Source organism: Thalia democratica, chromosome 4 (genome assembly GCF_965202585.1).
Source record: "Thalia democratica chromosome 4, ktThaDemo2.hap1.1, whole genome shotgun sequence".
Taxonomy (NCBI): domain Eukaryota; kingdom Metazoa; phylum Chordata; class Thaliacea; order Salpida; family Salpidae; genus Thalia; species Thalia democratica.
In genome coordinates, this window is record NC_139168.1 from 46211253 (window position 1) to 46222760 (window position 11508).

At 25.6% G+C, this 11508-nt stretch overlaps 1 protein-coding gene across 1 annotated transcript; it reads right to left on the minus strand.

The window, feature by feature from the left end:
* Nucleotides 1-455: 455 nt before the first annotated feature.
* LOC145834084 (transmembrane protein 8B-like) lies at nt 456-3057 on the minus strand. The gene has a single exon (XM_082941420.1). The coding sequence runs from the start codon at nt 3034-3036 to the stop codon at nt 1195-1197; it is 1842 nt and encodes a 613-aa protein (XP_082797546.1). The 5' UTR covers nt 3037-3057; the 3' UTR covers nt 456-1194.
* Between the last annotated feature and the right edge of the window lie 8451 nt (nt 3058-11508).

Consider the following 11508-nt stretch of genomic DNA (forward strand, 5'->3'; position numbering starts at 1 on the left):
TCTTATGATCCAAGTGGTATGATCAAAAAATTTTAAATTACTTTTTGTTAGATCAGTTAATACTTTTTAAATATGAATACTATATTTAAATTATCATGAATAAAGTTTAAAACAGGTTTAAGATAGCTTTATATATCAAAAAATAATCTAATTATATGATACAAGCTTAATAACTAAGATTTTTTATTAATTTTATAACTTCATGTAGTTGTCATGAGAAAAAGTAATTCGGTAAACTTAAATATTTCTAAGACACAAATAAATGATTTTTTTATTTATTAAAACAATATTTTTTTTAAGTTTGTCTCTAAAAGAGTTGTTTTTATTTTTTCTTTGACACTTTTAAAACTATAAAAGTAAGTATCATATAAACAAATATTTTTTTGTAGCACAGTTTATTTGTAAAAATTATTCTGCCTGAATAATGTATCTTTATAAATCTCTACATGATTTAAAAAAGCTGCTGTAAAACACAAATGAGACTATGCCAAGTAAAATATAGAAAAATATCTATTAGACGCCAACGTAAAAAGATGTTTTTAATCTAAATTTGTGGCAGTGAACTTGTTTTTGAAATCTAGTTTATACATACGATTGGTTCTTGATATAAAAATCGGTATGAATTTTGATAACAGTGTTTAGTAAAGATTTTTAAAATGTTCTATGTATTTAAAACACAATTTAATTAATGTTTTCGTTAATCAAAAAAAAATGATTATTTTTTTATTTTTAAACAGTTGTATAAATTAACAAAATAGAATTTTAAGAGTGATTTAAAAAAAAACTCTATACCTTTTTTCATGGAAACTATAGCATATTTCAGATAATATCAGTACCAACAAATGAAAATAAAATCTGGTATAAAATTAATATAATATTAAGATAGAAATGAACGTTTTCAAATATGATTAAAAAATTGCACGTTTTATAACAGTTTTCAAAATTTTAAATGTTAAGTTAGTAATTTAAATTTTACACAACATGTTTTAATTATTTATTTATGTTACTTGTACTTTAAAATTTTTAAAGCTAAATACTTTAGTTTGTTAGTTAGTACAAATTTTACAAAGATATAAATTTCGAAATTTTAAAAAGTTAATTAATGTTTTAATACGAGTTACTGCATTGCATATAATTTTATTATTCAGCTATATAAACTCCCAAGTTTTGAACATACCTTTTTAAGATACTGTATTAGTTAGCAGTAGATGTTGTCGAAGGAAGCTGATTATTTATCGTATGATTACTTTCATCAACTGCAGCATAGTTTGTTTCAACATTGTAGCTAGGCAGTACTAACCGCTTTTGTTGAACTTTTTGAGGAAGGAAAAACAAAACTGCGATGGCCATACAAACATGCCATGTGCTGTGAGTGATGTAATAGTTTTCAGGTGTTTCTGCAAAAGCATATAAACAAAACCCAACAATTGCAAAAACACCTCCAGGTAGTATAGAGTAGTAAGTAATACTTCTTGATGGATAACAAACTTTATTAGTTCTACACTTATACGTCCATGAAGTTATGAAAAAAATACTGCCAACAGTTACTGGAGCTATAAATGCCCACAAACTAAATCGGTTGTATGAAACCAAAGTCGCTACAAAAAGTCCCCCAAATACATGAAGCCATTGTTCAAGCAAAGGCCAACTTGACCTGGCCATTAAAACAAGTGTAAACCATGTTGCATAAACTGAGCCAAAAAAGTCACTAAACTGAAGTGTCTCATATGGTAACAAACAGTATACGACGCTACCCGGTTGATCACACGCATGATAAAATGAAGACATAAAGCAGACGTAGAAATAAACTAAGGCAGCTGAATAGTATTTTCTACTTGCTGCAAGAAAAGTGCACGGTAAAAACATCAGATTGCTCATTGATAGTAACAAAGTTCTTACGGTAAGCTGACTAAAAGATAAAGCAAATGTGCCATCAGTACATGCTATACCTCTCCAACCTGCTTTACATTTACAAGAGGCAAACAAAAGTTCATCATTTCTATAAAGTAGACATCGACCTTGGGCTTTGTTTTCATGACAAAATTCAATGCAACTAACTATCTTAACACTGAGTTGTAAACTCGTGTTTGTAACTATGTCTTTAAATAAAATTATACTTAAATACCAGGTTCCAGCTTGCGGGTAAGGTATAACCCAAGAATTGGTCAAATTTTTTGTGTTTTCATTAATTTTATATTCATTTTCACAATAAAGTCTATTTTGTGCAAGATAGCTTCTGTTTATGCACACTTTTGTATTATTATAACTAATAAGAGAGTCGTTTGAAGCCTGGTTTAAACTAATAATCATTGTTCCGCCAGAATCTATTAATGAATAAATTTCCCACTCAAAGTAGACAGATTTATTCAAAGTCAGATTGAATACAGGTTCTTCACTTGTATACACAACATCGAAAAGATCACGCTTTTGTCTTTTTAATTTTTTAACATTACTTGGTTCAATATAATTTATTGGTATCGTGTTTTTTAAAAACGATTCTTGATATACTGTTACATAAGAAAAGTATTTGCAGTTTTCACTTAATCCTGATACGTCTTTATCCATTTTATCATTATCTTTCAGAAATACAGACATAAATAAATCACTAGAACTTTGGTTAGAAACAAAAGTAAAATTGTAATAAGAAAATGCACTATTATTTTCAAACCGAAGTGTAAAATTATCTTTATGTACTAAGCCCCAGTCTTTTAAAGGTTGCAGTACTAAACTTGGTTCAATTGTTTTATAGGGGTTGGATAATGGAATGGCATCTTTTCTGACTAAAACATGTAATTCATAACTAGGACAAACTATAGACTTTCCTGTTTCAGTTTGATTTAGTGAAATTGTAAGTTTGACGAGAAACCTAGAGATTGGTTCATTGTTTTTCCAATGAAAAATACTTTGTGTACCAAGTCCATCAAAATCAATTATTTCTTTTGGGCTAAACTCTACTAAAAAATTGTAATTTGCTTCAGAGTTTCCAATAAAAACTTGTGACAATGTAATGAATAATAACTTGTAAATGAGAAGCATCTAGTAGTTTTATCTAATTTACTTACCTAGAAATTTTAAAATTTACAGTAAACTTATATATATATAGATAGATATAACTCATTGGTTTGACTTAAAATATGTATAAAAAAAGGCTCTACTGTTAAACTTTTTGTTTATATTTTTAATTATCAAAACTCAATTAGAGTCATTAAATAAACAGTATTTTAAAATAGCTAGTTTAAATTAAAGTAATTAATATTTTGTTCTGTTGTTTATTCTTTTCATAATAAAAACAAACATTTTTTTAACACTAAGAAAAACAAATACGGTTAAAATTTATTAAAAGCTATAGCATTTAAGTTTAAAGTTTATACTTTTTTGTTTTATTAAAGTAAATTTGTAGTTATAGCTTAAGTTAAGTAGTATTTTTTAATTATTGAAACTACTTTTTTATTGAAATAACACTTTTAATATTCTACAAACTTTAAACAAATGTTCATTTAAATTCTATACTGAGTAGACAGTAAATTTTTTAGTTTACTATTAAAATGAGTTAAAGTTTTATAAAACTAAATCTAATAATCTAGAAAGTTGCTGCTCAATGTAAAGTGAAACAAGTGAATAAGTAATTACTTGCTGTTAGTAAGGAGAAAACATCCACGTTATATTCAGCCTAGCGTTTAAATAATTTAAAACTAGGTTAAAGTCTACGATTTTTTTTTGTAAAAACTGGCTACATTGATTTAATTGGAATTAAATGTTTCTTGTTAAACGTTTAGAAACATTTTTGACGATTAAAAGATTACAAGTGGTTTAAAACTAATATATTATATTTTTTCAGTTGTAGTAAGTAACAAAATGTTTTATAATAAAACACTTTAACCGACATTATTTTTAAAGTTCTTTTTTCTGTAACTACTTTGTAAAGATTTTAAATGAAATAAAATTTGAATATTATTAAAAATGTGTAGAATTTTCATTAAAAATAATTTGGAAAACTTTTTTGCTCAAGCATTATTTATTTCTTCAAAAAACCACTTAAGGTTTGTGTACTTTGTATTGTAATTGTTTAAAAACCACAACATTGTTAGAGTTAGTTTACCAGTTATAAACTTAGGAAAATGCTAGTCAATTTTTCTAGCAGACTTATCGTTTTTACGTAAACTATTAATTTTAAATTATAATTTTATATATATATATAACTTTATAAGTTTGAAAAGTTTTTTCTTTATTTGAATTTTCTATGTAATATACAATGAAAACGTTTTTAGGTAGCCTGGCCAAGTTTACCAACAAAAAAATTTGCCGACTTGATTTGTTTATAATAGCCGCATAATCCTTTAAAAAGAAAATTGTAATGAAATTATCAATTACAAGCATTATTGTGTACTAATTAAAAGTTTTCAAAATAACGTTAATTTTTTAAATAGGTTACAAAGAAACTCATTTGTCTAACGTTTTAACTAATTTTCTTTTAATCTAAAGAATACTTTGTAGGCCAGATTAATGCGTTCTAATAGTAAAGTTTCTACATATTCTTTCGAATTTTTTCAACAATCTATAAATTTCTAAACTGTAATCGTCTTTTAGATGTTCAGAAACTTTTTAACTTTTTTTTTTTTTAATTTTATGAAGAGCAAAATTAGAAAAAAAGTTTAATGTTTGCTAGAGTCTTTTTGAAATAGTATAGTAATAAAAGTTTAAATATAATAGCCTATATCAAAATAAAACACTATCAAATGTTAATACTTTAATAATAATTAATGATTCTAAGCCCGAAATCGGCTATGAGTGTTATACTCAAAAAATTCATAGTGTTAAATACTTAATACTAAATAAAAGAAATAAGCACACAGAATGTAGAAGATAAATCATATAACATCGTATAACTTATTTAGTTTAATAAGATATATTGTTGGTTAGTAAGAAAACTTAATAATTTAAAGACTAATTGAAAACTTAAAGGATTGAATAAAGTTGTACTGTAAACTTTGTTCGAAACCGTCAAACAGAAATAAATAAATAAATAAATAAATAAATGTATGTTTTAAATAAGAGAACTTTAAGTATTTAAGTGTATCATAATAATACAAATAAGGAAGACGTAAATAAACCAAATAAACTTTATAGTTTTACAAGCATTATGAAACTGCTAGTTATTTTGCACTGATGGCAAAATTTTGTTCTCTTCTTGTACATCTTGTACTAAACGTACTTAGTCTAGTGCTATTATTCTAGAAACCCGTGAAGTGTAATTACTGTAAAACTGCAATTTTACAGCAAAGTACAAACATCTTTTTAAAGCAAATTCAAAGTTTTTTTTTTTCTAGCAGTATATACTTTTTTGATTTATTTATAGAAAACAAACACTTAACGATAGAAGTTTATAAAACAATATACTTTTAACTCATTTTATTAAGAAAAGCCTTAATATGGATTTATAACATATTTGCAAGTGAGTTTATTTTGAAGAAGAGTCGTTGTAAATGAAACATCGTTAATGTACTGGTTCAATCATTGTCCGGGACAAGACAATAAAAAAGACAATGAAAGGTTTCTGCCTATTCCTAGTCTAAAAGTGTACATTTAACAAAAAATTAAGCGTAACTATAGATAAACTATCGATCGATATCTTTTAACTAAAATTTTGTAGCCAATTATAAAACTGTTATTTTAGTCTAAGGTGTTATAGATGTGTAGTTTTATTCAATCTATTGTTGCAAGAGATTAAAACTTTTTTGAAAATTGTAAAGACAAGATAATCACAACACAAGTATGACAAATCATATTGTTAATAACCGCTTATTTACAGAAACTAAAATTGTAGTAACGTAGCATCAACTACGTGGAAAATAAAGTTATAAATAAAATTTAAGCCTTAAGCTAAGAGAGACAAAAATTTTGACTTTCCTTTTTTTATTTCCCTGAAGTTCTTTTATATTTTCTAATTTTAGTTAGAACAATACTTTAAAGGTAATTTTTTTGTTTTTGAAAATGTGTAACATTTTAAAACAATAAAAACGAATACAAAATTTAGCGAGTGTAGAGTTTTCATAATTTTTTTTTTGCTAAATTTTTCATATTTAGATGTTATTCATTTAGTTTGTTTTTAAAAACGATAGTAGTAACTAGTAATGATGTTTTTAAACCTTTTAAAAGTAATATACTTATTTTGTTTACGTAGTACTTTCAAGGGGAAATTACATACAGCATTATTTTGAAAGCTTGACATCATCAATTCATAAACACATGATCTGAATCAAGTTGTTAAACTTAATTTAAGATACATTTTAATTATTAAAAAACAAGTAGTTATATCACAAATTGAAACTGTTTGAAAAAAATGTAGGTTACTATAACTATAAGGGTTAACAAAATTTTCACAGGAGCATATTAGTTGTATACTATTTTTCTTTGTTAATTATGGTGTTTGTTTAACTACTTTGTGATCGTAATGTCATTTTAACATTCTTTATTTTTGGGTTTAAATGTTTTTGAGTCCCCGTTTTCAAACATCCTTTTTTGTTTTTTGATCTTGTTTTATATAGTTTTTACTAAGCTACAAAATGATTTTTACATATTTAAAACATTGGAAATATTTTTTCAGATATAGCAGGTCAAAGTCAGAGGCAACACTAGGTTCCTTATGGGAGGAGCAAACTAAAACAGCAAAAATAGACTATTTGGTTTTCTACAAAATAATCGACGCACATTATTCAACAATATTTACAGGAACTTTTAGTCAATTTTACATTGATATTCTACTTATATTTGCAACAAGGTCCAAATTTCAAGGAGATACTTTTTAAAAAGTCAAGACATCGATAAGGTACGCCTATAAGAAGTACGCAACCGCATAAAGCACGCTCTAAATTTTTCTTTATTACCAGGTACAAAACAGTGCACCCAATTTATCTTTGATAACTAATGTGTTTTTAGAAACTTTATTAGATATTTATAACTATAAATATTTACAGATCACGGAAAGAAATCAAAGTTTACAAAGCAAAAGAAAATGTTGTAATTTCTGGTGACATTCCAACTTCGATTGACATTTCAAAAGTTTATTGTGACATAAATAAAAATAATACGATCACTTGTATTTATTTTAAACTAAACTTTAGATATATAATATTATTTATTTTTATAACTTAAAAAGTATTAACAATAACTACTCTTTATATATAGATATAACTAAAAAAATAAACTCATGCTCTGTTAAAAATTAGTCTGTTCTCCTTTTCAAATTCAATCTAATGGATTTTATGTCTAAAAGTAGATGCAAGCACAGTACTTGAGTTTAGTAAAAACAAATAATATATAATTAAGTTGATTTTTTATTTCTACAAACACACTGACGCACAGTATTTACACATTATAAAAAAGTAAAACTATGAGTAACTTGTATTTTTACTGCTACAAATACCCTGACGCACAGTATTTATCCCTTATAAAACTATGGTTAAGTTGTTTTTTTATTCTACAAACACACTGACGCACAGTATTTATGACAAATAAAACAGTAAAACTTTATTTAAGATGTTTTTTTATTCTTCAAACACACTGACGCACAGTACTCATCCCTTATAAAGGAGTGAAACTATGATTAAGTTGTTTTCTTTTTTCTACAAATACACTGACGCACAGTATTTACGCCTTATAAAAGAGTAAAACTATGATTAACTTGTATTTTTATTGCTATAAATACACTGACGCACAGTATTCATCCCTTATAAAAGAGTGAAACTATGGTTAAGTTGTTTTTTTTTATTCTACAAACACACTGACGCACAGTATTTATGACTTATAAAACAGTAAAACTATGATTAACTTGAATTTTTATTGCTACAAATACCTTGACGCACAGTATTTATCCCTTTTAAAACTATGGTTAAGTTGTTTTTTTATTCTACAAACACACTGACGCACAGTATTTATGACAAATAAAACTGTAAAACTTTATTGAAGTTGTTTTATTATTCTACAAACACACTGACGCACAGTACTCATCCCTTATAAAGGAGTGAAACTATGATTAAGTTGTTTTCTTTTTTCTACAAATACACTGACGCACAGTATTTACGCCTTATAAAAGAGTAAAACTATGATTAACTTGTATTTTTATTGCTATAAATACACTGACGCACAGTATTCATCCCTTATAAAAGAGTGAAACTATGGTTAAGTTGTTTTTTTTTATTCTACAAACACACTGACGCACAGTATTTACGCCTTATAAAAGAGTAAAACTATGATTAACTTGTATTTTTATTGCTATAAATACACTGACGCACAGTATTCATCCCTTATAAAGGAGTGAAACTATGGTTAAGTTGTTTTTTTTATTCTACAAACACACTGACGCACAGTATTCATCCCTTATAAAAAAGTAAAACTATGAGTAACTTGAATTTTTATTGCTACAAATACCTTGACGCACAGTATTTATCCCTTTTAAAACTATAGTTAAGTTGTTTTTTATTCTACAAACACACTGACGCACAGTATTTATCCCTTTTAAAACTATGGTTAAGTTGTTTTTTTATTCTACAAACACACTGACGCACAGTATTTATGACTTATAAAACAGTAAAACTATGATTGACTTGTATTTTTATTCTACAAATACACTGACGCACAGTATTCATCCCTTATAAAGGAGTGAAACTATGGTTAAGTTGTTTTTTTTTATTATTCTACAAATACACTGACGCACAGTATTCATTTCTTGTAAAGGAGTGAAACTATGGTTAAGTTGTTTTATGTTGTTTTTAATAGACGATTGCATGTTTTTATACTATTTATAAAAGTGAACCTTTAGTACATATAGAGACAAAAAATACATTAGTCTGTTATTAAACAGTAAATTTTTAATTATTCTGTATTATAATGCATGTACAGATACGGATGTATATAGTTGCATATACACTATTCCTTCTTTATTTGATATGGAAACTTTTATCGCTTTGTTTTTATGTTTACCTTAATTAAAAATGCTTGTCGGAAACATTAATACAACACAAATAACATTATTATAAACAAACATTTTCTTTTTCTAAACTGTGTAATTTTATTTTATTAACAATCTTCAATAAAAAATGGATAACTGTATTTGTACCCCTGGCCAAAATTTGTATAGAAGACATCTTGTTGACGGAGTAAGTTAAACAATTCATTAGATTTTTTGATTTAGCGTAATTGAGTCTTGCTTCTATTCTCAAAAAAAGTTGTAAAATGTTATGAAATAAAAAGAAGTTATAAAATATTACTGATAAAAAAATAAAATGTCTGGTGTGAGGCTCGATGACCAAAAGATCTTTCTCCATACCAATCCATTGACCATAGTTGTTATTCATCACATTTTCTTTCTTTCTAATCTCAGTTTAATTACAGTGAAATTAAATAAACTTTGATCTTGGCTGGCTACATAACCTCGAAAATTTTGCAAAGCTAAACAGTTTTTATAGTATATTAATTAAGTTTAGATTAAATAATTTTACAATGTTAAAAACGTGAAGTAGTGCTATTTATATAAGATTTTCGTTTTTTTTTGAACAGAATTTTTGTATATATGTAATTTTTTTTTTAACCAAAACAGTGCGATTAAAATTAATGGTCCTAGGATCTAATAATATTTATATATAAACACTTTTATACAAGCTTTATATATATTTTTACTAAACTTTTTTATCAAAAGTTAAATTGTCTTCTTAAAGAGAGACAAGAAGACTTGTACATCAAAAAAAAACCTTGTAGAAAATCAAATGGCATGGAAAAATTTTCATTTACTAAACTGTCAGTCTTTTTTTAAATAGATCTATAAATATAATAGATTAAAATTTCATATATTGTTATATCAATATAATCTTTTGATGAAAGTTTGAATTTTTATTGTCAGATATTAACTTTCAATGCTATAAGTGCAGTAATTATGACGAAGAACATTAAGGGAATAGGAGGATGTCTAGATTTTTTCAAATTGATCTTATTTTATAGAGTTTTATTTGAGCTTTACACATTTTTAACCACTTGAAATATTTAAAGTAATTTTTGAGATACAAGCGATGAAAGTTGGTATATTATATATATATATATATATATTCCCTTATTCTAGGTATATGAACACCCCATACTACTTTTATAACATTTTCGTTATTTAGTTAGTCTGTAAAACTTGTATTGTTTTGGTGTATTTTGTAAACTAATGTGAAGTATTTAAAAGTTTTGAAATTATAGCTAAAATAAGTTGCATCTAGAATTGAAATCTTTTATTTAAAAGTTCAAATGTTCATAATTTCGTTAATTCAAGTTGTAAATGTAAGTGAGAATAATTAAAGTTTTTAATTGCTAACCTCCATTAATGTTGTTACAAATTTTTCGTTTTTTTTAGTCAAGTGTTTTTAAAAACTTCTTTAGTCTGTAAAGTTTTGATGGTTTTAAATCTCTTGGTTAACTGTTTTATAAGTCATAAATACTGTGCGTCAGTGTATTTGTAGAATAAAAAACAACTTAACTTTAGTTTTATTAGGGATAAATACTGTGCTTCAGGGTGTTTGTAGCAATAAAAAAACAACTTAAATAAAGTTTTACTGTTTTATAAGTCATAAATACTGTGCGTCAGTGTGTTTGTAGAATAAAAAAAAAAACTTAACTATAGTTTCACTCCTTTATAAGGGATGAATACTGTGCGTCAGTGTATTTATAGCAATAAAAATACAAGTTAATCATAGTTTTACTCTTTTATAAGGCGTAAATACTGTGCGTCAGTGTGTTTGTAGAATAAAAAAAAACAACTTAACCATAGTTTCACTCTTTTATAAGGGATGAATATTGTGCGTCAGTGTATTTATAGCAACAAAAATACAAGTTAATCATAGTTTTACTCTTTTATAAGGCGTAAATACTGTGCGTCAGTGTATTTGTAGAAAAAAGAAAACAACTTAATCATAGTTTCACTCCTTTATAAGGGATGAGTACTGTGCGTCAGTGTGTTTGTAGAATAAAAAAACAACTTCAAAAAAGTTTTACTGTTTTATAAGTCATAAATACTGTGCGTCAGTGTGTTTGTAGAATAAAAAAACAACTTAACCATAGTTTTATAAGGGATAAATACTGTGCGTCAGTGTATTTGTAGCAGTAAAAATACAAGTTACTCATAGTTTTACTTTTTTATAATGCGTAAATACTGTGCGTCAGTGTGTTTGTAGAAATAAAAAATCAACTTAATTATATATTATTTGTTTTTACTAAACTTAAGTACTGTGCTTGCATCTACTTTTAGACATAAAAACCATTAGATTGAATTTGAAAAGGAGAACAGACTAATTTTTAACAGAGCATGAGTTTATTTTTTTAGTTATATTTATTTATAAAGAGTAGTTATTGTTAATACTTTTTAAGTTATATAAACAAATAATATTATATATCTAAAGTTTAGTTTAAAATAAATACAAGTGATCGTATTATTTTTATTTATGTCACAATAAACTTTTGAAATGTCAATCGAAGTTG

Excerpts from the sequence above, each read along its gene's own strand:
- LOC145834084 (XM_082941420.1), bottom strand. The coding sequence starts at position 3,036 with ATGCTTCTCATTTACAAGTTATTATTCATTACATTGTCACAAGTTTTT.